General features: G+C 38.3%; 1 protein-coding gene across 2 annotated transcripts in view; it reads left to right on the forward strand.

Annotated features, from left to right (window-relative positions):
• FAM120B (family with sequence similarity 120 member B) overlaps nucleotides 1–26793 on the forward strand; it is a 70261-nt gene that overhangs the window by 33126 nt on the left and 10342 nt on the right. For both annotated transcript variants that reach the window (XM_083857696.1, XM_083857695.1), the window contains exons 7-10: nucleotides 7412–7618; nucleotides 11503–11611; nucleotides 12876–12989; nucleotides 15874–15922. In XM_083857696.1, coding sequence (XP_083713822.1) covers nucleotides 7412–7618; nucleotides 11503–11611; nucleotides 12876–12989; nucleotides 15874–15922 — 479 coding nt within the window. The remainder of the gene's footprint in view (nucleotides 1–7411; nucleotides 7619–11502; nucleotides 11612–12875; nucleotides 12990–15873; nucleotides 15923–26793) is intronic.

The following is a 26793-nucleotide window of genomic DNA, read 5'->3' on the forward strand; positions in this document are numbered from 1 at the left end:
ACCTTCTGCATTAAAAAAAAAAAAAAGGTACCCTTTGTTTTAAAATGGCTGCAAATCAGTTCCTGAGGCTGAAATGTTATCAGCAAAGTGCTTGCAGAGTCCTGAAGGACTGTGATGGGCTGAAGGGCTGCAATGCCAGAGTTTGGCTTATTGCAGAGCATGCATTTTCTTTAAAAGAGCATTCTTCTCTGTATTCAATAAGTCTTTTAAAATGGCCAAGTTACTCTCACATAAACTCTTTCCCTGTTTATTTTTATTTTGCTCCAATACAGTGCTAATACTAGAAAATGTAGAATACTACCTGTAAATAATTTTATTTTCATTAAAACCTAAGTATGTAGTCAGTTCTTGAATAGCTCAGAAGACCATCTTTTTGCAACAGCTGTATTTACCAAGCAAAGATTCTCTAATTTCTCTGTATGTATTCATCTAAACCATAGGACAGGGTTGGCCTTCTTGTGCCAAAAGGCAGCAGCTTTCACCCTGTGTATGGCAATTTTCCATTTTGAAAGGAATAGGTGTTCTGGAAGTGGATACTCTATTGTAGCTTAGTTACAAATGAAATCCTGATACCTTGAACATACCAGATCACAGGTTACAGTTTGTCAGTTCCCTTCACAGGTCATCTGAAATGCTGCTGCATGACTCATTTGATTTGTCTTGGAGCTTGGGATTGTCATGAAATAGAAGCAGACAAGTTCTTCTTTTCCTCCTCAACCTGTGGACTTAACACCTAGAAAATTCCTTAGCCAGAACTGTTTACTGTGGACCATATCACTTCAAAGGGTGAACCGCAGTATCAACAATCTTATTGTGCAGCTGCTTTGCAATACAAAGAAACCCAAGGAGAAAAAAAAAAAAACCAAAACAAACAACAAAACCTATATTGCACTGGCAAACAATATTTGCTTTACTGAAATGCTCTACACAAGCTATCTTGGTTCAATGACAGTTTTATTTGAAGAGCTTATGACATGAATAACAGTTGTGATAATGTTTCTGGAAGCTGCAGTGCTTCAGATATGCAAAATTTTGCCTGATGTAATTTTGCTGAAATTCACCAATCTTTCTATTGGTTTCAGTAGGAAATAAATCAGACCCTTAAGAAATATAAACTCAAACAGCTTAAGAGAGGGGGTCTTAGGTCAGGAGTATGGGCAGGATGAGGGAGCAGCAAATGAAGACCCTCATTTTGAAAATTTTGGTAATGGAGCTAGACAGGGTAGAGTAGAATACAGAAACATATAGTGAGTGTCAGAAAGTAAGAGTGGAAAAAGTTTGGTATTTGAAGGCTTACAAAGGAAAGTTACTGGGAGAGAAGTGACCTTTTGCATGTTGTCTAATTTTTTTCTCTGTGTCCCCTAATAACGTTTTAATGTGTTGGCCAATTTCATCTGCATTTGACAGAAATGTTAGGCGTCTGGGAGAGCAATACTTACTGCTGGTTGTTTTAAATAGACATCAGGGAAGATGGAGAAGGCACTCTAAGTTGCCAACAGGATGAAACTTTATTGTGGCATCATTTTTATTAGGGTATCCATGTGAAAGGGAGACATTGCTACAGGCTACAAGAATTTTTGGAGTCCCAAAAAAATAAAACGTATTTTCCTACCAATTTAATTCAATATTATCTATGTGATGGAGAGGTGAGGATGTTCGAGGGTAAGTATGTCACCAAAAACATGAGCAAATATTTAAGACTCTAAAAATTAAAATCCACATGAATCCATTCACTTTTGTAGAAGGGACATGGCTGCTGGCTGGGCTACAGTCAGATGATTAGCCTGGTAACTATAATCCAAAATTAATGTCAACATTCTGTAGATGTCACAGGTATTGTGGACTGTCACTAGCACTTTAGATCAGAGTTGAGCAGTTATGGCTAAAATAAGAGAAGTAATGTTATTTCACTCTTTCTGCAGGTATTAATGTGCTGTCCATTGCAGAACTGAATAAATAAGCTGAGAGGACTAAACTTTAATTGTGAAATTCATTATCACAGAAGTGTCACTTATGCTGAGGTTTTTTGTGGATATGATTAACAGTTCTGATAAAGGCAACTGTTTCTGAAAATTAAACAAGAAATGACATGTAATCTTTTTGGAGCTGAAGGAAATTTTTTTCTAGTCGTAAATTCATTAGCAGTAGTACTTTTGTGTTATTATTTGTAGAGTGCTTAATGGTAAAGCAATTTTTATTTTTTTTTTTTTTACTTTACGTCAGTAATGGTTTTGACTTAATGTAAATATGAGTGTTGTTCCACAGAGAAGTATCATTTTACAACAAAGTCCTGATAAACCCAGTAAATAAACTTTACTGAACATATAAATACTAAACAATTGGGTTGTTTACAGCTAAATATTTACTTCAAAGTCTTAGAAGTGTTTAAAAACTGGTTTTTCTAGTTTCTGTTGCAGCCGATGCCTTCATAGGATTTCTTTTCAATACCCATTTTCCTTTGCACACACCTTGTTTAAGCAGGAAGAGCTTAATTTAAGCTGTAATCTTTTATCAGAATAAACTTTAGTCTGTTTTCAAAATACTGGTGCTCCTCTCCCCCCTCAGTTTGACAGGGCCCAGCAGCTTATTGCTTAAAGCTGACTGATGCCTAGTAAATGCACTATTTCACCAGCCCACCTCTGCAGGGTGACACTCCTGTAATTTACCAACATTACATCAGTTTAGGTTATCTTTTTCTCAAGAACAGAGAATAGAGAGCACCAGTGTGCAGGGGCTTTAACATCCTTTGCCAACTCCTACTGGGAATTTATACTAATGGCTGAAGTCAGGACAATCTGGTCTCTGTCTTTGGGTTGAGGTTGTTTAGTGATGCTTTCCATTGCTAAGACTTGTCATCAGCTGAGCTTTCATCTCTCTATATTTAGAACACACTGTGCCTTAGTGCTCTCAGGCAAAACTAAGCCTTACTGTTTTAATGACAAGTTCCTGAGATAGGATCTACCTGCTGCCTTTATTGCTCAAGCACAAATTGCCTATGGTTAAATATTTGATCATTTAAGATACAGGTGGCTGCTGGGGGAGTTAATGAAAGGAGCAGTAATACTGATAATATACCGACTGAGTTCAAATGGATCTAAAAGGAACTGGTTAAACTAGACAAGGACACAGATTTTGATCACTACCACTTGAATTCCAGCAGTTTATTGCATGGGACAAATTACATTGATTTGTAACTATTGTTATTGAATTGATACATTTTAACCAGGAATCATCAAATACTAACCTGTCCTTGAGTGTTATGTTTTCCCTTTTATCACAAAAACAGGTATATTCTTTTGTAGGTGGGTGAGAAAGGTGGGGAGAAAGGTGGGGAAGGGGGGAGTGGGAGAAATGCCTTAGGTAATTTTAAAGCTTTTTCTTTTCAAATTTCTATGTCAAAATATTAGCAAGTCATATCTTCTGTATTTGACTTCACTACAGGAAGAAGGCAACAGAACAGGAAAAAAGTTAACTCTACCTAAGTAACAATTATTAATACAGACTTTTTCCATTGAAAAAGAGCATTCTCAGAATGTTGTTGAAAATCCTATTAAAGGAACTAGTTTTTAAATGAAATGTTGTATTTAGTACATTGAGGTACAGAGGACATGTAAAGTAGCACAAATTGTGAAACTGTGAAATTGTCATCATACCTTTTCTCCTTGGTATCAAGAAATTCAGATGGTGAGATGGCTTTGCTGTGTCTGCTGACATCTGGCATGTGCAGATACTTGCCCTCACATTTCAACTGTCATAGAATTTATGTATCATTTTGACAGAATTTGAAGCCTTTAAACTCTAATCAGTTGAAGGACAGTTTTTGTAGTATACTCTTGGAAATAGTTTGTGCAGCTTTCAAAATACATAGTATAATATTTACACCTCTATCAAAAAATCCCTTGTGAATCTACAAAGAGTCAGAGGACTAATAGTATTTCCTTAAAACATAAAGGCATTTTTACGTACTGATTATTTTTTTAATTTTTATTTCATTAGATGAAACTTGAACTGGAAATTTGCATTTTGTATACAAGATCCATGTATCTTCTCTTCCTGTAAGTTAAAACTATTCAGCAGGATGTGCAGTCTCTCACTCTAGACTTGCAAAGTACTGCTGTGAGCAAACACCTTCCACCCTGCCAAGCCTCTTTCTGTCATCAATGCACATGCACATAACCACAGAGATTGGCCTGAACTCAGTGATATGAGATAAATCTGTAAGTCTTCTAGCAAAGAGATTTCTGAAATTGTTAGAAAAAGACTTTATACATAGTGTTGTGGATGCTGTAGCACTTCTCTTGCTCTTTTCAAGTAGCTTACCCAGTTCAGATCAAGCCTCTGATATCAGCAACCTGTGCTGCAATGATGCTAGAGGACTGTGAACTTTTGAGTTCTTAGTCTTCAGTCAATGCTGCCAAATAGGAAAAAGTTACCTTTTTCCCCAAGTGCTGAGAGGGTGGGGAGCTGCCATTGGTGGGCTCAGCAGCAGGGGCACAGCACAGGTGTAGGAGAAGTAGTTCTCACACATTCCCTGTCTCTCTCACAAATGTCATCAGCTGGTGGTAGGAGTAGCAGCAGCGAGATCACAGGGCTATATCTCACATGGTTCACTCAGGGGTCCTGAGTTTATAGAAATGGTAAAAGGAACAGACACAATTTCTGGAAGGAAGTAATCTCTGGGGTGTAATGCCCTGCAAGACAAGACTTCTTTTCTTTTGGAATTTTCCACTTCTCATCATGATGTCTTAACATTGCAGACACCAAGCAGTTGTAAGATTCCCATGACAAGGCAACTCTGTGATTTGCCATGTGCACAGCCTCATTGTTACAGACTCACTGTGCTTTCATTTTCTTTGGTTTTCATTGCCAGACATGGAAAACAGAAACTACCCTTTAGTGAATGTATTTCCTGTCCTATTAAAAATAAATAAATCACTGTTGATAGCTCTTGCATTGGTCTTGCTCATACTAACTTCCATTAAAACACCAAGCCTTACCTGATATCTTCACACACAAACACACACGCAAACCCTCCACCCCCCGATACTACAGTGCTTTAGGAAAGTTCTGGACTAATATCCCTAGACAATGAAGTCTTCTAATTGTACACCCTGTCACCATCAACATTATTTTGATCTTATCTTTTTGGTCAATATATCTCAAGTTTAACTGAAAAGAACACAGCTAGGGTTGTAAATGATGTGGACACACTTCCTTAGCAGGTCTTAAGATTTGATCTGGTGATCAGAATCAATCTAGTAAATGCAATGTAAGAATCTCAGCTGCAACATGGTAAGTGACTGTGTGCACTCTAGCAGTTTACTTTAGTACAAATGCTGGTTCACTTAAACCACATTCCTCTTTCAAGTACCCTTCAGCATTGTTAAACAGTTTGCAAACCCCTGCTTTACTTGCCAGAGCAAGAGTTATGAGTGTGCATGTAGTTACTAGTCTCAGCTGGCAAAATGGTAGCTGGCATCTGGAGGCAATAACTTCCTGAAACTCGTCCCCTGATCCCCTACTGAAAATACATTTATTTTAAAGGGAGGACAGAGGAGAATCTCCTTACTCAAATATGAAGTGTCACAATCAGAAAAATATGGACCTTTCATTTTCTAAATGACTGCTCAAATTCTAGTGGGAGACGTCCCTGCCCATGGCAAGAGGCTTGAAACTAGATGACCTTTAAGGTCCCTTTCAACCCGAATCATGGTACAATTCTGTGAAATTAGCTTGTGTTGTCTGCATTTGTCTGGGTGTCAGTGGTTGTCTCCAGTTGTCTGCACTGGATGAATTTCAGCTACTGACTGTCATGTTGGGTCAGTGCCCTGGTGGCTAGCCTGATGCCTTTCCAGGAATCGCTAGAGACAGAAGAAATTCTTCCCAGAGGGCTCTGAACCTCCCTGCCTGGCATCTCTCTGCCTTCATCTTCATATCTGAGTCCTCTTTTCCTTTTGCATTTTACAGAGCAGCCCGTGGAGATGCACCTTGTATCTTCAAGGCAGCCTAACAGAACTGTACTGCCCCTTGTCTGTGGTTAGGGAGAACCCCATCACAGTAGTCAGCTTCACCTAGGCAAATTATGCAACAGAATTTAGCTCATTGCATAATAGTGCAGAAAACCTAACCCCTTCATCAGGGTCTGGTTCTATTCTCCAAATGATTTGTGATTTTCATTTTTGGAAGAAGCTTTGTAGCTCTTTATTGCTATCAAAGGTTTCCTGATTTTGTTATACGGCGCTTAGGAAGGAAAAACTCTGATTCATTACTGCTACGTTTCATGGATTTTGCTACTGCTTGTCATTTTTTAAAACATATGGCACTGATGGTGTATGTTCATGCCTTTAAGACTTTTGGAGATCTTTCAAGGTGTAAGATGTAGTAATAGTGGCCAACCCTTTCCATTGCATTTCAGACAAACAGTTCACAGCCCTCCAGGAGCTAGGGCTAAGAGTCCTAGCTAATTTGAGTCACTTTTTGCCCTTTCTGTTCTGCAGTGTTTTGGATATTATTCCATGTCTGGTATAGTTTATACTGTAAGGGTACAGCAGCTACCATGGATTACAGTATTGATGACCACACTGTTATAAATCTCTCCTGAACCTAACAGACAGCTTTGGTACAGACTGGAAAAGGCATTGCCCACTGAGGAGCTTTGTACTGTTTGAACAATACTTAAAATCAGAGTTTTCCCCATACTGGATTCAAGGTTTTTATATTTTGCTCTCCTCTGCCACAACAGGATGTTAAATTCACCCATGGAGCTTATTTTGGCTGTGAGTTTTAATTGTCTTATTGAGCTTCTCAGTTTGCATTTTCTAAATGTTGTCACACAATTCCAGTATTTCTTCTGGATACATCCAAGTTGAAGTGAAATAATTTGACTTTCAGATTACAGTTAAAGGAAATTCTAGAGTGTTTAAAATAAAAGCTTGAATACAATGAACTTTGTTCTGTCAGATCCTGCAATTTAAATGGTCTCTAAATGCTGTAGCATTTCCGGGGTAAGCAAACTCTGGAAGGTCAGTGGATCACTGTACATATCAATTTGTACTCCCAGTTCATTTTTTGCATTCCGCTAACAGAACATTTTTTTCTGCAGAACTGCTGATGCTTGAAAAGTGCTATGGAGCCATTTATTTTTTCTTTCCATTTACATTTTGAATGTGTTTGTCTTAAAAATTTGAATGAGATGCCGTATTTGTTAAAATTCACTTCTTTCCCTTTAATGAATAAAACTAAATACAGAACCTTCAGGCAAATTCTGCTGTGGAGTAGAGGGCCATCATTGTCACAACGTTGGGACAGTTGATAATTTTCTGTGCTATTTCCATGTTTATATGGTAAGATGATGGTAAGATGACTCACATTTCCTGATTACTGAGACCTGCCTTTGTGTGTGTGTTCACAGCTTGCCCAGGTAGACTCCAGGGCTGTACATCTGGGTGCTGTCCTGATCCGTGGCCTTACGACTTTGCTCATGGCCAACAGTGCCTGTGGCTTTCCATTCAGGATGGATGATCTGATGCCTTGGGCAGTGTTTGATGGAAAACTTTTTCAAGAAAAATACCAGCAGTCGCACCGAGGTTGCTCCATGGAAGAACTTTTGGAAGGCAATGTAAGTAATCACATCCTTTTAGTTCTGCAGTCTTTGTAAAAATGTACCTGTCCATTTTGTTTGTTGTTTTAATATTCATGTTTACACTGCTCCCCTTTCTTTGTATTTTTCTTCTCTTTCTTATTCCTTTTTGATTCTCTCCACAAAAAATAATTTTAAAAAAAGTAGAAATATCAAGCCTTATGAAGGAAGCTGTAATTTTACCCTTATTTTTGTTCCCACTACTCAGAAAATAATAGAAGGAAAACAGTTATCAATTTCAAAAATGAAAATGCCCACAATAGTTTTCTAGTACTGAGATATTGATGAGGTCTTTCTCCCATAAGATTTTAAGCAACATATTAAGAATGCCTTTTAAAAAACAAGTGTTTAAGACTGATATTTTTAAAGGCATTAAGGAACCTAATTTTTGATATGAAGGTTTGACAAATTCAAAGAGGAACTGGAAATCAGAAGAAGATTCATTCTTTAAGAATAGGTAAAAATTAGTATTTCTTTTAAAATCTCACCATGTACCTCCCTGTAACTCTAAGTACTTATTTAGTTCTCAGCCCCACTTTATCTTACAATCTGGAGATTTATAAGATCTGCATGCTGTGTTACCAAAAGACCAGTATGATTTCAAATGTATCTGGGCAAGGAGGTAGCAGGGTCCTGCTGGGGACTGTGCGTTGCACTGTGCCATCATGTCCAGGCTCAGAGGTAGGGTCAGCTAGACTCAGTGCTAGACTTTACTGATGCACTGCTGAAGCCTCAAACCAGACCTGTCTCATGCCCCACCAGCACAGAATATGTGGAGAGATGCTTGGGTAGACCTGTACCCATCTGGGAAGGCAGCTCTAAAGACTTTCAATTAATATGTCTTTTTCAATTATGTGTCTGAAAAGCCTGTATCATTTAATTGGTTTTGAAAAATCTTACCTTTGAAATGCTTCTACCTGCTACTGAATGTATCACTTGAAGTTAAAGTAAAGGTTTCAGTTTTGATTTATTTTAATCTCATGCATTCAATGCCAGTTGTTTTTGTATAACTGGTTTTCTTTTGTGATTTTGTGTCCAGCATACCATGCTGGTGTGGAATGAGGAGTGCAGCTCTTGTGGGTGGGTGGAATGAACATGTTTTCAGCATGAAGGAGGAGAATAATCCTTTCCATATGTGTTGAATCATATGATTTGGACCATAACGTCTATCTAAATCCTGTGGTTCCTATTAATTGGTCTGTTGATTTCAGTAGATCTTGGATTGGGCTAATGGTTCATCTAGGAATTTCATGCAGGACTTTTGCAAAACAATAGAGGGTTTAAAGAATAAATGGGAAAATGTAAAAGTATCCAAATCTTTGTGAAATTGATACTTGTTTTCCATTTGGGTAGAATTCAGATTAGTGGATAACTTTGGCAATACGTATTTAAATCTGTACAACTTTTATATTAATTGATACAGGTATTCTTAAATGTGTTATGTAGTATGTTTTAGCTAACATTTTAAAATCTTGTGTTAGTGTGGGAGTTCTATTTTATTCTGTTTTATAATGAAGATGAAGAAAGATCTTACTTTCCTAGGACAGAGTTAGAAATATTCTTGGTCAACTGAAATATCTAGGTTAGGGTTTTTAAAAGCCTGATGTTCTGTTTTAAACAAACCCCAGATAAACTGTTCTGTTGTGAGGAAAAATACTCTAGCTATGTGAACTTTTAGAGTAGTTTAAATACCTTTTTCTTTTTTAGGTACAATTTTATGGTACATATATGGCAGAGATATGTACCCAGACTAATAAAATAGTTTTCCAGCTTATCAGTTTGAGGCAAGAATCTGTTTTGGGGAGAATTGCCAAGAGATGCCAGTTTAGCTGGGAACACTGGCAAGGCAACAAGTATATGTGATTGGTTTTTCCTATTATTATAAGTTCAACTTCAATAAATAAAAATGGCACTTAGTTCCTGGCAGAGCTTAATGTACTGCTGGAAGCCAAGATCTTTCAGCACTTGTTTGTTAACAATCTAACCTTGAGCACCATAAATCTGATCTGGTGGTAGTGACAGTATTCAGAAAAAAGTTATTCTACGTGGTATGTTTTGTTATGGGAAAGAAAAATAATAGGAAAAAGTTATTTCTTTTGTTGTTCAATGCTTGTCTCCTAACTCTTAGGGTCCATTCTCTATTATCTGGACAGTTACATTATTTCAGGGACTTGAGGCAATCTCAGAATTAGTGTTTTTTTGAATATGATAGGCTTAGATACAGTTAATAGGTTTCTGACAATTATAATGGAAATACAATCCTGGTTAAATATTTACATGTATGTCAAAAATTTTGAACATTTTAGGGTTTGCTTCCTACAGGTTCTTATACCAAAAGAAGAAAATGCATACATTAAATACAGTTAATATTTTTGTGGGCAAGATTTTGTGTAGCTCAGCTCTTTGCAGCCTAACAGCTGTTAAAGATAAAAAAATGGACAGCTTCTGATAAGAATAAAAATAGAGTGAGCCATCTTGTTTTCTTAAAAAATTATGCTAAGATCATATTATGCTAGTTCTGTTTTTCAAAACTGTAATCTTATTAGTTTGTTTATCCACATAGAAAATTGCCTATAATAGTCTCATAAAGAAGTGAGGCAATGATATTATCACTTTATTAGCCTTTTTTTTGTGCTTCTCACTAATGAGTATGTTCATGATCGATTTTTTTTAAATTAAAACCAAATTACATCATGGGGTTGACATAAATTATATTTTTGTTCTTTTCTGATCTTGCTTTTCATCCAACCTCCATACATTCTGAATTTATTCTCCCAAGAGTAAAATGAAAGGTTTTTCTCATAACAGGGTGTTTTTCACAGGCTGGACCCAGTTTTTGTGGTAAAACAAAATTTTAAAAAAATCTATGGGTTTTAGTTAAGTCTCTCTAAAGATGTTTGTTAACTCAAAAACGTATTAGAGAAGTTCTCAGCAAGGTTCAGGGAGTCAGACTCTACCTCTAATTTAAGAAACCTCTCTAGTTGCATGGTCTTGCTACCTATTAGATTTTTTAGCTTATCTTTTCATCTTCTCTCTTTCCTGCTCCTAAAAAAGGAACTGTCATCCTATAAAAATCAGCTCAATTTTATGAAAATCGCAAATTATGCTATTGTTCTAAAATCTCTCTTTTTCTAATTCTCTTCATTGTGTAGTAAATCCGACATGCCCCGTACCAATCAGGAAATAAGAAATACATTCTAAGATCTGTCACTTTTTCAAATTTCACAGAAATCAGAGAAGGTTAAGGATGTATCACATCTCTCAATATTGCATCCTTAAATAGCTTCAGCTTGTCCTTTTGACAGTAGAATTTTTCATCACACCACAAGGTAAACACTTGAATTCAAGTCCCCTGTTTCTTTTTAGGCTTAGGTATGTTTTATCAGTCAGGAGTTGGGCAGATGTGTTACTCTTGGGTTAAGTTTTGTTTCTAATGTATGAGATTAAGAGACTGATTTCAACTGATGTGTTTTCCATGGGTTCATCAGTCTTATCTTGAGGCTTTAACCATCTCTGCCTGAGGTATTGCTGATGGAAGTCTAGTTAAGTATATCTACAGGTGCAAGGTCATAGAATAGAACAGCAAGGGATTTACAGATGTGAGCAGAGAAAAGAAAAATACTTTACTAAGAAAGGGGGAAGAATTTCTTCTGCACCCTTACTCATCCCTTCAAGTATCCACATTTAGTATTAAATGTTCAAACTTTATTTCCTGTAAAAGTGTGAACCAGATCTACCACCTTCATGCGTGCACAAATATGGCTAAGACAAGTCTTATTGTTGTTTTTAATGTGTTTAATTTGTGCCACACCTGAAGAAAGAAGAGCAGAAGAGTCATTGATTTTTAACTGTGTTTTCTGCAGGAGTCCTTGTACACACCCTTCCAGAATCTGAAGTCTCTCATTGGCAAGGTTTGCCTGGCAAAGAACAGAACGATACAGAGCAGACCGAGAGGGAATGGATTTAACACAGGTTGGCATTGTGTGAATTTTCTCAATAAAGTTAATATATTGATGAGCTAAATTATCCTTCAACAGCAGCAGCAATTACATAGGCAGCCCATCATGCTAAGTAAATTTTAAGTTCTTTCTCCAAGAAGCAATGAATAGATCTAAGAAAATATTTCACTCTTTAGCAATTTGTGAATTTGATTACCCAAGTTTACATAGAATAATATTTCCATCAAAGTACATAGTTAGTGAGATATATGCAGTAAGTATCATTCATTGACAGAAACATCACTATTTATTCAGTGACTAAAGATATTTTTATAGGAGAAATTAAATGACTCAGCTTTTTCTTTCATTCCCTCAGGAGAGTTATTTAACATTGATAGTTGAAGGTCTGAGTGAGGCATTGAAGATGAAATAGTTCTTATTGGACTCGCTGACATATTTCAAAATAGAAGAGAGCTTTTGGGCAATTTGAAGAACTGTGCTTTTTTGTTGAAGATCTTGCTCTTTTCCCCCAGCTTTATGGCTCAGTTTCCTAAAGAACTCGGTTTGCCAATTTGTTTTCCCTTCCTGATCTGCCTGATTTTTGGGGAAAAAAAATCTAAAAGGTTTTTAACATCAATCAGAGATCAGCCTGAATGTTGAGGCTTTGAGACTTTGAAATAATTTACACTGAATTTCAGTGTTTATGCTCATGTTATGTTTATTACTTGTTTAATACCTGATCAGTTATAATGTCTGTGAGGATAAACATTAGCCCTTCAGAATTCCTTGAGCAAATTACAACAGACAGAATGATTTTCTGCTAGTTCAGTACTTTGCATTATGTGGCAGCAATACTTCTGGTATGGCTCTACAATAAGCTCGTGCTGGACACTCAAATTTGAGGATATCTGTTGGTGATTTGTAATACCAGACCTTGGTAGCATCTGCTTTTCCTTGAGAGCTATATTTAACCATTTTAATTATGATTTATGATTCCAATTTGGAGAGAGATTTCTGTTTGGTTTAATGACTGCAGTCTCCGAATCTGTGTCATAAAATTTTGATCTGGTTTTTAAATACACTTGTTAACAGTTTGTAATCATGATGTGCATAGATGGAAATGAGGACAAAAGCCATGCTTGTTAGGCTGACTTTAGTTTGGAAAAATCGTAATTGTGCGTGAGTATTTTGGCACAAAACTAAGAAATACTGTTTCCTGAAAAAGAATATGTTGTCTCTCTTTTTCTTCATTTAATCTTACATACTGTCAGAGTCACTTAGCGAATACTGTTTTTCAGGAAGAGAACAAAGAGATTTTAATCCCAGGTTCCAACAGCCACATAGAAGTCATTATGTTTCTCCATATCAGAACCAGATGAGGGGGTTCACACAAAGACATCTGCAATCTCAAGGTAAAAAATGGGTACATGTTTGTGGGTTTGGAATTGTCCATATCACCTGTGTAACGTTCTGTATCTACCTACAGGTCATGTTTATGTGTGCAGTTACCCTACAGCAGTCAGCAACAAAACTTGCATCAGTTACACAGTTGTGTATTGCCACTTGCAAAAACTAACTCTGCAGGGTGAGGTGGCATGTAGCATTGTAATCTGCATGTCATCTTCTACTCACAGTGTTCTGGGAAATAAGCCTTCATGTGGTATTTGTAATTTTCATGCTTGGTCTCAGATGAACTGTGTTTAAAATTGTAATAGCTCTTAAAACAAATTGGCACAGCTCCACAGAAATGTGTCTGAAGTCTTTAGCTGCAGATCTCGTTCATAATTCAACAAAACACTGAAGCATATGAATAAAGTTAAACACATTCCTAAGTGGTTTTCTAGATCAGGGTCTCTGCTTCCAGGTCACTGCCTAAGTGATACAAATGCAAATTCTGTCTTGCCTTGGCATTATTCTTAAGTCATTCACCAGTCTCACTTCTTGAAAAGAACAGATATTTCAGTGAAACACCACTGTGGATAGCACTGTTGAGTTGACTTAATTCAATTTTACTTCCTCATTACTGTGAGTTAAAGCACATACATGTAGATTAAAGAAACTAAGCAAAAGGAAGAGAGGTGTCTAAGAAACATAAATTATTTTATTAAGTCTGCAGAACCTGAATTGCTTTTATGTTTCCAGGTGAGGTTTTCAAAAAAGATTGCTGATGTGATTAGGAAATATAAATAATAAATAGACACGGTGAAGTCTTTAATGTGTTTCAGCTGCCACTGTTGAATGCTTCAGAGTAAGATATTATCATTTGATTCACAAATAATATTCTTTGATCGTCTATGTAAAATATAAAGCTAAAATACTGAGTATGTATGCTGACCATAAGCAAAACCCAAACTGATCATTGTTACCAGTTCTTGATTATCTGAAGAGACCTGGTATTTAGGGGTCAGATAATCTCTGACCAACTCCAGAGATCTTATGGCTAGGTTTATTCCACAAAGTATTTTCTACAGTGACTGTGCTGCTTTGTTATAAATGTCTTTCAGTAGCATTATTTAAACATCTTGGCTTCTTCTACACTAGCCTTACTTCTTACCCTCAGGACGCTCTTAAAACATGATCCTATAACTGCAGTTAAATCACCTGTTTTATAAGTAAAACAGGTTTATTGGAAAAATACATCTGTCTTTATAAAAGAGCCCTGCAATATTTTAGAGCTCCTTTTAAAGTTATCTGCCGACATGGCTCATTTTGACAAAATTCTTTTCCTAAATTTGCTAATATTAGAACAGGTATTTGGGCTATTTCTCTATGTAGCTGTTTTCTTTGCTATATGTGCTTCTCTCCAAAGAGAGAAAAAGAACAAAAAAGTAGCCATTTTCTCTTCATGGTAGCTTATGTGATAAAAGTCCCTAGTCATATTACTGATCTCTGTCTATCCCATCCTCTATGTACCTTTCCATGGTACACTGTTATTATATAAATCATAAGATTAAATGCAGTAAAAAGTAATGGAACAGTAACCATGGGACCCATATCTTCTGTGTCAGGAGTGTACATAATGATTAGGCAGCCTTTGCTCTTTCTTATCAGTTAATGTTTAAGAATTCTCTGACAATGTCTCAGCTTCACCAGAGTCGGAAAGAGTGGCTCCAACAAGAAAGCATCAACCCAAGAAGCAGTGGTATTTCTCTGAGAGGATGGCTTGAATCCTCTCAGGCAGAACAAGAACTGGACTCAGGCATCCTTCATTTTATGGTCAATAGTAACCACCCAGCTGCTGTAATAAGCAGCTCATCCTCTAGCTGTATTTTGAGTGCAGGGAATTCAGCTGTGGCTTTTTTTGTATGTGTATTTTGGGAGGGTTGGAAGGTTTTTTTTTGTTTGATTTTATTCATTTAACTTCTCTCCCTAAATTTCTTGGCTGGGTGTTACAAATGGATAAAAGCACATCCATGTTACTCAGAGCAAGACATCTAAGCCTCAGGAAGGTAGATTTTCCCTTAATATTCCTTGTTTGATAATTTATGGATTTTAGGTTTGTGGCTGTAACACCACACCACAGCCCATATACCCTATTGGTAGACAAACTTCATTAATTAGAAGTTAAGACCACTAATACATTGTTTTACATCACAATGTTAACTCGTTCTATAAGAACCTAAAAATAAACTGAGCATTAAGAACTGTGGAAATCACTGTTAATTATCTGTTTCTTCACAGAATGTAATTGCATCAAAAGGGTAAATTCACTTCAGTCTTAGCACACTGTAAAACACATTACTGCTGATAATACCTAGTTAAGTCTTCCACACTGGTGTTGCTTTCAAGCATGTTTCTAATTAATAGGATTTTGGTAGAACCATAATGTAAATGGGACCTGGTAGGACTTCAGTGCTGAGAAAAGACTTAATTTACATTGTGAGTACTGCTTTACTAATAGGACTCTTTAACTATAGCAGTATTGTGCACAGGCACACTTAAACCAGTATGAAAATATTTGTAAATATAGCATATGTCTACTTCTAAGCAGTGTTTTATCCTTACCTAAATTCATACAATCAAATCTACCAGCCACAGATGAGATTCACTATCCCAACCTGTTAATTGGACTAGGTTTTAAAGTTGCAGTCACCCAAGAGTTTTAAGAAGAGCCACCATGCACTTTATCCAAGATCTCAGAATACTATCCATAATTACACACAAACTGGACAGGGACATGTACTTTTTGAGATGTGTATAAATGTAACTTTTCTTGCAGACTATATCTTAATAAGCCCTTGTTTTTCTGCTTTAATGTTCATTGAATGTATTTAATTCCTCTCTTACTCTCTCCAGGTAGAGAATCAAGACATCCACACTCGAGGAGATATCACCTTCCTCCTCGGTAAAGAATTCTTGTCTACAAGTGGCAAACTGGGATGGTGGAATAGTTGCCACTGGGATAATTTTTGTTTATGAAAGCCTGTTTTTATGAACTTTGCAGAGTAACTGAACAGTGTTACTGTGGAGGAAATCACACAAAGCTGAGGCTGTTCAGCTTGTTAATCACTTATCATGTTAGGTCTAAGCTTGTTACCAGACCAGAATCACTGAAACTCGTTACAGGTACCTGAGGCACAGTGGCATCCCAGTATAGCTACACTGTTTTGTCCATTGACAAGAGAAAGTCTGAATTGGTTTTTACAACATTGTGAGGTATTCCTTAGTGTAAATTCAAGACTTAAACTATAATTTTTGCATATTTTTGTAATAGTTATTTATATTACAATACTTTCCTCACCATGAGTAATGTGTCATGTCTATGCTGTATTGTGGTTTATGTCTTGATTATGGATTATATCTGTATCTTAAGGGTTTGTTTCATTGTTACTGAAACCCTGAAAAGTTTGAAATATGATATCACTGATGTAAGCATCATCTGCCAGTGAAACAATGTTTCCTTCTTGTAAAATGTAACACTTTTTTACAAAGAAAAAAAATGCTTTTACATTTGATATAGTTAAGCAAATTTATACTTTTAGTTAAGCAACTTTTTATAATTTTTTCAACTGAGGAAAGAATCTATCATGCTCTACTTGTATAATGAATAATACATATGAGAACTCAGTATTTCTTTTCTGTCCAGAAGTCTAATTTAAACACTTACCTTCAAAATTGTTTCTTAAAATTTTTTCAGTTAATGTTGTTTCTTAGGCCTTGTGCACCTAAATCCTTTTAGTCAACTGCCAGTGGAACTTCATTCCTGTTCAGTATCCATGTTATGTCAAAGTGAATAGCACTGTCAGACATCCAAAACTCCATACTCAATTTCCTCCTGTGTATTTTTCTGTTTGTAATCCAATAAATATATTTTTCATACTCTGTCTATAGCAACAATCCAACTAAATAAATAAGCAGTAAGGATTTCTAGTTTTATTAAAAGTTTAAGCAGACACCATTTTACACAACATGGCGTCTTGATTGGCATTTCAGGAAATGCACTGTCAAGTGTATTCCTGCTTCCTTTTTCAATCCATTTGCCGCTGACTGTAATGGTACTATCATTTTTTTACTGTTGTTTTTATCCCTCCCCTCCAAACCTTTTGAAATAATGTGGTCTGAATTTTATGGAAACTTCTCTGGTTTCAGGGATCTCATGATGTATAATAGCGTATTTTAAAAGAACGTGATTATGTGCCAGAATTTGTTGGTAATTCCCTCTTCAGGCTTTGATATGAGAAAAGATGTCTGTTGTCCTCAATAAAAAAAAAAGTTAAATACAGTTAGAGTGGGAGTTTTGCTGTGCTAGCTGTGGTATGAATTGTTGGTAATAATTACCCTGACTACTGAAGAATTGATAGCGTCTCTGTGAGGTTGTTTTTCTTCCTAATGTTAGACCATGAGCAGAAGCTGGTTATTATTACTATTTCCAAGCCAAAAGATTTTTTTTCCCACCAGGAATAGTAGAGGGAAAGCAGAAGCATGAAGTTGAAACATAGAGGTGCTACTTTCCTGTCTCACTGAATTTTGAATTGTTCACAATACCATCCAAGCTTATGGACTCTAGAAAAAAATCACATTCGAGAAAATGACTGTAAAGGTTCCAGTTTAACAGAGTTTCCTTAATATGTGGACTACAGGGTTGTTTTGAATGGTTTCAGAACAGTGGAAAAACAGACATGCACATTTGAAGTGAAGAAACATATGTTTGTGAAGAAAAGCATTCTTGTTCAGCTGTACTGCCCAGTCTTCTCTAGTCTGTACACTGGGTAGAAGCCTTTCATCAAAGACTCGCTGAAGTTGTGGATTGATTTATTAGCTTTATGTGTTCCCCTTCTGGAAGGGGACCCAGAGAACATTCTATAATGTCAAAAACTTAATCAACAGTGACTCAGCAGAAATTGTGACATGGCCATTGTGAGAGAGTGACTGACAGGAACACATCTATCAACTTTCCTCTTTATGTATCTTTCCTCTCAAATTACTTTGCTCATTTGTGACACTGTCACACTAGGAATCTGAATTTGGACTGAAGAAAACTCTGAAACAACAAGTTAATCTTATGATGCTGTAGCACTGAAAGTATCAAAACGTATAGTTTACACCTCTTTTATAAACAGGAGACTACAATTTTAACTGCTCTGCTGTCTTAGCCAGTGCTGTGCTGAGATGGAGGGGAACAGTAGTGCTAAAGCTCTACAGATCTTTTTGTGCCATACTATCTGAGCAAAATTATAAGGATATTCCAATATAGAGTATTATTTTGCAAAGGTGGTCTTTATTTAAATGTTGGAGAGGAAGATCAGAAGTTTATCAGAAGTTTATATTCACACATTCACTGACTCCCCATTGGCAGCTAAAGTGGAAGACAGGCTAGTATATGCTCCTTCCCTTGGAAATTTGATGGGATATTCCTCTGTGGTGCAGAGCCTCTTCTTTAGAGTATCTTTTGGTTCTGTGGAAGCGCAGTCAGCCCAGTAAATATGTAGAAACCTGTTATGTTTCTGCCATAAAGGTGCATGATGCTTGTGAGCACAGGGATGCCGTGAGGTTATTGAGCCTGCTGAGGCTGCCCTCCTGGGTACCCACTGATGGCTGGGAAACTCCACTGTGTAGCTCATTCAGGAGTCTGCTCAGGATGGGGCTCAGTGATGCTGATGATTACAAGCACCAGTGTTTCCTGGTGTCCCTGGTGCAGAGGTCACTGACAGCTCCATGCCTGCATCCTGAAGGCACTGCCAGGCTCTCCTCCTGGTCCTCAAAGGGGTTTGACTGCCTACAGTTGGGTGACCTTGGATCCAGCTGGTCAGTGAGGAAGACCTGTGTGAGAGAAATGTGGGAAGTCTCCTGGGAGTCTCACAAGACCCTTGACTCAAGGGCAGTGTTTAAGGCCAGGTCCTTGCCCTTGGTGCTTGTCTAATCTGCTTTGCAGGAATTCAGTCCTGTGCCTGTCTGATTCTGCCTTTGCCTTGATGATTTGACTTCCTTGTGTGACATGGACATCCCTCATCCGCATGGACTTGTCCAGTGATCACACAACTGTTGTGTGAAGCTGGTTACTGCCATCAGACCCACTCCTATTCTTCAGGTGCTGTGGGACTGCACCCTCAGCAGTGAGGTCACTGCCCTACATTGCCCCTCCACTGCTGGCTTGCCTTCCCTTGTGGGGCAGGCCCCCCCTTGCTGCTCCATGACAGCTTTAAGATCCTGACAGCACAGGGGGTCAGGAAGTTTGGCTGAAATTACCATAGTACTTGCATAGTGTCAAAACAATAGATATGGCCTGTGGGCTGAAAACAGCTGGAAACACTGAAAATGACTACAAACTAGCCAAGTGTCTTTGTGTATCCCTATAGAATTAAAACCTTGCATTCATTGCTTTCCTAGACCCTGCAGCTGACACCCAGACCTTTCTCACCCATAGCCAGGCTGATGGGTACACTGTGTTTCAACTGTGCCCACCACAAATGTGAAGCTCATTTGTTAAAGAGTGTGTTCTTGAAACTGATACTCGTAGAGCTTTCTGGCTTGTACTGCTTTTGGAGCCCTAGGCTGGTGATCAGGCATTAAGTTTAGCCTACAGCTTTGACCTAGAAGTATGGCATTCAGATAATACATGATGAGGTGAAGAGACAGGGGCAGCTGGCAGGGTATTCTATCTGAGTGCTTGCTAGCCTAAATTTATTTAATCTTACTACAAAGTTAAGGTCTAATATTTGGGTTTGCTTGTGCCAACTGGAAAAATACATCTTTATTGTGTTAAAACCTCTTGACCTTACAGTCTGGAATATTTGTTCAGGTAAGGAATCCAAACTAGTTACTGACCCTGATGCTTTACTGGGTGCTGCTCATTGCCTGGGTAGCAGCTATGGTGTTGCACAGCTTAAAACTCACTAACATGCCTGAAATCAGAGTGCAGGCAGGACATCAGCTTTAGCAATTGCAGCTGCTGTCTCCCATACCTCTGAAAACTACAAATACAAATATACAGCACCAAGCCCGACAGAGTTCCTGAAGGGTTTGGACAATGTTCTCAGGCATGTGGTGTGACTCTTGGGGATGATGCTGGGCAGGGCCAGGAGTTGGATTCAATGATCCAACTGGGCATAGTCTGTGATTCTCTGTAATTCTGTGGAATAGGGAGATAGGCATTTCTTCAGGGCAAAGAGCTGTTCTGAGTGCAGAATTTCAGTCACACAGTGTTGTCTTCTGGACTGGATGTTGATATTTGGTATCAAAATTGTATCTTGCCAATAAGCATCATCAAAAGATTCCTCTTTGTGACTACTGTTTACCATTCCTTTGGAGATGAAGGACTTGATTTGGTGATCAGATACACCTGAAAAGCACAAACCTGAAAGTTACACGGGCTAGGGAAGCAAGGACAAGGCAAAATGCAAGGGATGAGTGCACACGACCCATCAATTTAGTATTTGAGGCTTTTTTCTTTGCATTGGTTCTTACTTTCCCAGTTACACATTAGATCACTTATCAAATGACCTTTTATTAGCAGTGGTCACATAGATAAACAGGGATATATTAGTTGCTAATATGTTTAATCTAGGCATAATTTTTTTAATATTAATACATTGATATTTCAAATGACAAAAGACACAAGAAATACTATGTGCAGAAACCAATCCTGAGTCCTGAATATAAGCTCTCTGAAAATACTTGATAAGTGCGGGCTTTTTAATAGAAAATAGTGCCCCAATCTCAAAAATTAGGTAGCCAAGTCTGCGGCTGGCTTTTGGACTCATTAAAGAGCACAACTGTACTCTAAGAGCTGTTCTGATATCAGATGTGTTTCCTAAATACACTTTAGGTGGAATAAGAATTCATTATTCAGTGAAAGCAATTGTAGTTTTTAGAAAAGTGATGAGAGACTTGCATGGTATTTATGGCATTTGGAAAATTTGGGCTCTGTATTTACTGCCTGATAATACTTAATTTTCACTTGTGATCATGATGCAGCTCATCTAAAAGGGATGTAAGTGTATAATGTGCTGCCTTTTGATAATCATCTTTGTCCCCTAATTTAATTACCCATCAGGTCCTTCAGTCCTTCTGATCTACATTCTGCTGGAGGGTTTTCAATTCCAGTGGAGTTTATGGAGATCTAAAGCAGGTTGCTGGTGACAAAGCTGAACCTCTTGTTACATAATAAACAAATGAAAGTTCACCACATTTAAATAGGGTGATAAGGCTGCCCCCAAATCTTTTCCATCTTCGAGCAACTTGCAATACTTCTCTCTTTAACAAAGACTTCATTTTGTCAGTGTGATTTAATTTCTACTCCACCTTCCCTATGCAGAGGGGGAATGTCACAAAGGAGCAAATAAGAGAGTTTCCAACAAATCCACTGCAAAACTGCATTTCCAAACAAAAGAGAGAGCAGCTATACAGTTGAGTTACATTAGCACAGAGCATTTAGAAGCTGACCAGTGCATCTAGACCAAAACTTCTCGATTTTAAAAACAAATCAGAAACATTATATACTGGTTTGGAATACACTTAATGCAGATTTGTTTGTGGTTTTTATTGACTACTTGCATATCTAGGCTCATCTTGTAACTGTGTGACACCACTGCAAGTCTAGGCATTGATTGTGGTTTATGCTTTAAATAAAGATTAGATTTTAATTATTTCCTGAAGTTTTTGAACAAAAGAAACACTAACCTGCAAATCCAGCCTTCTTTTATTTAGAGGAGGGAATTCTTTTACTTCTTCGCATTGCTGCAAAGCAATGTATCGATTGTATATTAATTCTTGGCAACAAACAGTGCTGTAAGAAACTTTTGCTCCAAGCAAGTTAAAATATAGCATCAAAGAAAAAATATGAAGTGCTAACAAGAGCCAGTTTGCATGTCTTAACACTTCCTTGTTGGGAGCAGGAAAGAAATCCCAAATTTGTCACTGTGCATTTGTTTACACTGACGTGTTATTGCTTAATCACTCCACCATCCCTCTCCCTCATAAACACCCCCATCTGCCTGTAGAAAGAGTCCACCTTAGCAAGGCTGATTGTTTATGATGTTAGAAATTGGGAAGGGAGCGGGGAGAGGAGAGGGCAAAAAGAAAAAAGAGAAATAAAGCTTTTCTTCTGTTCTTATGATCCAGAGTGCATTGTTTCAGGGGGTTGTTAACTGCTCTGAGTAGTGCTCACTAGGGGCTACAGCTGGTACCAGCTCAAGCATTTAGATTTTGGGAGGATGAGTGTCCAGCCTGCTGGAGGATGAGATGCCTCTCTGTGTGCTGGATATGACCTATCCTTCAAGGGGAAATAGTTTCAGTCACAAAACTGTTGTGCTTTTAGTTATGTGAGGGTAGCCTGTGTGAGGTTTCTCTGTAGCATTTTTCTCCCATACATAAAGCTTTCTTGCTCTTTATATGACTTCAGTAAAATCCCTGAAAGGTGAGAGGGAGAGTCCTTTTTTTTCCTGAGTTCTATTGGGTTTAAGTTGGGACTGCCAGAACAGAAGTTTAAAAGTAATTTTACAGAAGAGAATTAAGCAAATATGAGGCCAGGGTTGCTTGAAAAACTAAAAATTAAAGGCTATGCTTTGTCTTAGACAGTTTGTGCAACTTACTTCATATGAACTGTGTCCTTTTAGATGTGTTAGGCTGACAGTGCTGGGAAATTAGCCCAGGCCTTCTGACTTCTGGTAGTTTCCCTGACTGCTGGACTACAAACTGGCATGACAGATTGCATCCAGCACAGTAGGCTGCAGAAAGTAGTTAATGGAAAATAGACTGCTTTGATGTTCACTTCTGGTGGGCTGATCCTCTGGTTTAAAGGCTAAACATCTATTGTTCCCCAGTAGGAGTTTTCTTTATGAAAAAAACTTTCACAAAATCTGTAATTTCCATTTAGTTTTCTGAGACTGTGGTTTGCTCTATTTCTACATTCAGTAGCCAGCAAATATTTTCAAGAGTGATTTGTAATTTTTGTGTCTCTAACTTCAGAGGCCACAGACATGGCCTTATTTCTCAGAAATAAGCTATGCATCTGTCCTCTTCTACAAAAGCAGATGTCTCTAAAGTATTTCCATCAGAGCAGCAGAAATGAAGGCACCTAAACACACTGACTACTTTGCTGGAAAATGGGCCTAAGCACTGCAGAGATGCACCTTAGAAAACAGGCTCAGCTAGAATTAAAATAGGGGGGGAGGGTAAGGAGAGTGAGAGCAAATACAGTAACAGCCTATGATTAGAAATCTTAACAATGACAGTGAGTTCTGTTTAATTCCTAACTGCTTAAAAGCAGGCCTGTGGAAATGCTCTGCTTAGAAATGTCATGGAAAGTGCAGCTGGTCCATAGGCTTTATCTTGAAAAGCAAAGGATCTTTCCCATTTTGCAGTAACACTGCCATTTACTGGGCCATACCACTAGCAATTTGCAACAATGGGAGGGAAAAAAAGCTGCCATTTGACCTAGAATGCAATTTTCAACTAATTAATAAAGTGACCATTAGTGCCCGAGGGGATAATAACAGGAATAAGAACAAATTACTGTGGGGTGCAAAGGAGGCTTGGGCATTGTATTGCAAATTTCTTATGGCACTATTCTTTTTCTTACCCCCCCTCACTAATACTTTTAAAGTGCCCCCACTCAACACTTGCTCCTTGTAGGACCCTTGCAAACCACATAAGAATTAGCCCTTCAAAGATGAATCAGGATCTAATTGTTGTTAACAAAGTGCCACCTGGAGAGAAATGTTACAATATACCTTCATTACAAAGCATTCAATCTCTCTCACGCTCACAAGTCCTGGCTACAGTACAGACAAAAAGAAGCAGTTGCTAGCATTAAGATCAGGCACCTGCAATTGCTTGTAAGACACTGCCAGTCCCTGCACAAATATGCTCCTACCATTGCATGAGTCTTCCTAGAACTGCTCTGTTTGTGCTGCTTCGGAGCAAGTTTCGCTGGGATCTCTCCATTTGCAGCTCTCTAAGCTGTCACTGGAGCCCTCATATTGGTGGGGACATTGGGAGAAGAAGCTGCACCTTTTGCCCTGCTTTTTCAGGATATGATCTAGGATATGCTCTCAGATAAGACTCTTCTGTATTTTATGGACCCTGCTCTCAGTGCCCCCAAGGCAAAGGTTCAGAAAGCCTCCAATGAACTGACAATGCCCTGATTTCATTTCTCTATCTGAATGAGATTTTACTTGTGGGTGCAGCACATCCACTACAGGTTCTGCCTGTGGTCACACTTTGCAGTTTCAATGGTTTGAACAGAAGACAGGACTCACCAGTGTCTGTCCCTTAATGCTTGGACACTTGTTTGTTACTGTGTGTCCACAGAAGTTGAAGTCAAATGATACTACTCTTTTTTGTGAAAATTTCCAGTGGACTGTTTTACAGCAAATTGAAAACTACTGTCCAAAGACTTGCTTTGCTCATGCCTTGTTTACAAAGTCAGGGAGTCGGCTTAACTGAGAGCTAACCTCCCCAGGAAACTAACAACAAACTCTAGTTTTTGATCAGTTAATCTGTCTGTTGTGGCCAGCACCAGACACTGGTAGCTGGAAGCAGGTGAGAGAACACCTTCCCTTCCCTTTAAGAGAAGGACTTGCTCCACATTAAGGTGAAACCAGTCTTACTTCCCAAAAACATTTTGTAAAACTTGTTTGGTTTTTCTTTTCAAGCAGTGGAAGATGTAGAATCATAGAACAGCCCCTTTGAAGGGGCCTTGTAAAAACACCTGACCCAACCTTCTATGGGAGAAGGAGCCCAGATGAGATTATTTAGCACCCTGTCTGATCACATCTTCAGACTTCCAGTGATGAGATCCTACCACATCTCTGCAGAGGTTGTTCCAGTGAATGATTGTTCTCATTGTAAAAAAATTATTTACTATATTGAAATGAATTGTTTTCTTATTTCAGTAAACATGTATATCCTGCTCATTCTGAGAATCAGGAAGTTGAAGAGTGAAGAAGAGGTGGAAGCTATCTCCCCTCTTTCTGTTCCTTCCTCAGATTACCCATCTGCTTACCCATCAGATTATCCATGCTGCTTCAGAGAACTGAGGGACTCACTAGAAGGGAATGCTCAGGTACCTTGGCCAGGTTGATTCCTTAACTGATGGATGTGGAGGCAGGAACTTCTGGAAATCTAAGCAATGTTAACATCCTTTGACTGCTGGTTTTCCTAGAAAAACTGCCTCTGTCCAGAAATGGCACTCTCAGGGCCTGCTTTGTTGGATAAATAATCCGAATGCCCCACTTGTCTCATATTTTGGAACCTATGTAGTGCAAATAGAGATACAGAAAAAAATTTTTACTCATAAAAAACACATTACAGAAAACCAAACCAATCCTACATCCTGAAAGGCTTCATTTGTCAAATGTCGCTCCAAATGTTCTTAACTGGCAGATACTGGCTGTATGTGCTCACCCAGCAGCTGTTTTGTAAACAGTCAGCATTCTTGTTGCAATTAAAACATATGCTTTGGATTTTTCATTTTGACTTTGGCTATCATTGACCATCTCCTACTTCCACTTGAGAAGACCATTTACCATAAAGGATCTGCACTGCTTTAACATCAGTGGAGATTTGCCAGAGGACTAAATAGTGATGACTGAAATACAGTATTTGGTGTAACTGGGATGGTGAGGCTGCACTAAACTAGTAAGCATGTACCAGCTTTGGTTGTACATGTGGTGGAGGAAAGGAACAAAGCACCCCCTATGACTGGAACACCATTCCTCAAACAGCACTAAAAGAGGTGGACTTCCAAGAGCACAGTCCCAGACTTGCAGATTGCCTTTTTGATACTGAAAGTCATTGATGGCAAAAAGCATAACACAACCCAGAGCATAAAATGAGCATCTCTCAGCAGTTTGGCATCCTTGTGCTTGAAATTTATCAAAAAGGGCTCAGCTACTCAGTCTTCTCAGGTTAAAAGTGTTCTGAAGTAGCTTAGCTAGAGTTGCAGTGCTTGCCTCTGGCAGTTAGAAATAAGAGCACAGTCTTGGGATGCCTTGCTCCTTATGCAGCGATCTGCAGTCTGTGTGTGTCTGTCCACACGTTGACACACATGCTTCATTATGGAGTTCTCACTGAACACATGTGTTCAGAGTTGATGACTATCTCATTTGTTCTGCTCCAAGAGGATTCTGTCTAATCATTAGGATGGGGGTCAGAGTTAGGAAACTTGATTGATTCCCCTGCACCTTCCTAGATCTGTCACTTACTAACTCTGTGACCTTGCTCAAGATATACCAGAATCTTGTGACACTCATTCTCATCAGCTGGAGCACAGATCCATCTTTAGTAGAAGTTTCTAGGAAGCTGAGAGACATGGGAAAGGATTGCTGCAGTGCAGGGCCACTAAATGTGTGGAATATTACCCCAATGACTCTGTAATGCTGAGGCCAAATACTGAGCTGTGCGAAACTAGGAGCACTTGAAAATATCAGCAGATATTTTCAAGTGCATATTGTTGCTAAAGAGCTGTATTCACCTCTCAAAGATATTGTAGTTTGAGGAAGGACAGGAGATCCTTGTGTGAATTGGGCTGTACAACTGAGAGCATCGGGGTAAAGCTCCAGAGAAGAAACTGTGAATAAACAGGAGGATGTACAGGGGGTTATCCAGGCTGCAAATCTCTGACCAAATTCATGCTTTCCAAAGAAAGGCACAAGGAACAGAGATGGAAGCATTTGCAATTTCCAAAACAGCTTGGCAGTCCCCCAGGACTGCAGACAGGCTTCACTGGAGGGTCTGTTCTTCTGCTGACACAAGAGATGGATGTACATACAAGTC

The sequence above is a fragment of the Zosterops lateralis genome, assembly GCF_965231275.1.
Source record: "Zosterops lateralis genome assembly, chromosome: 3".
Classification (NCBI taxonomy): Eukaryota; Metazoa; Chordata; class Aves; order Passeriformes; family Zosteropidae; genus Zosterops; species Zosterops lateralis.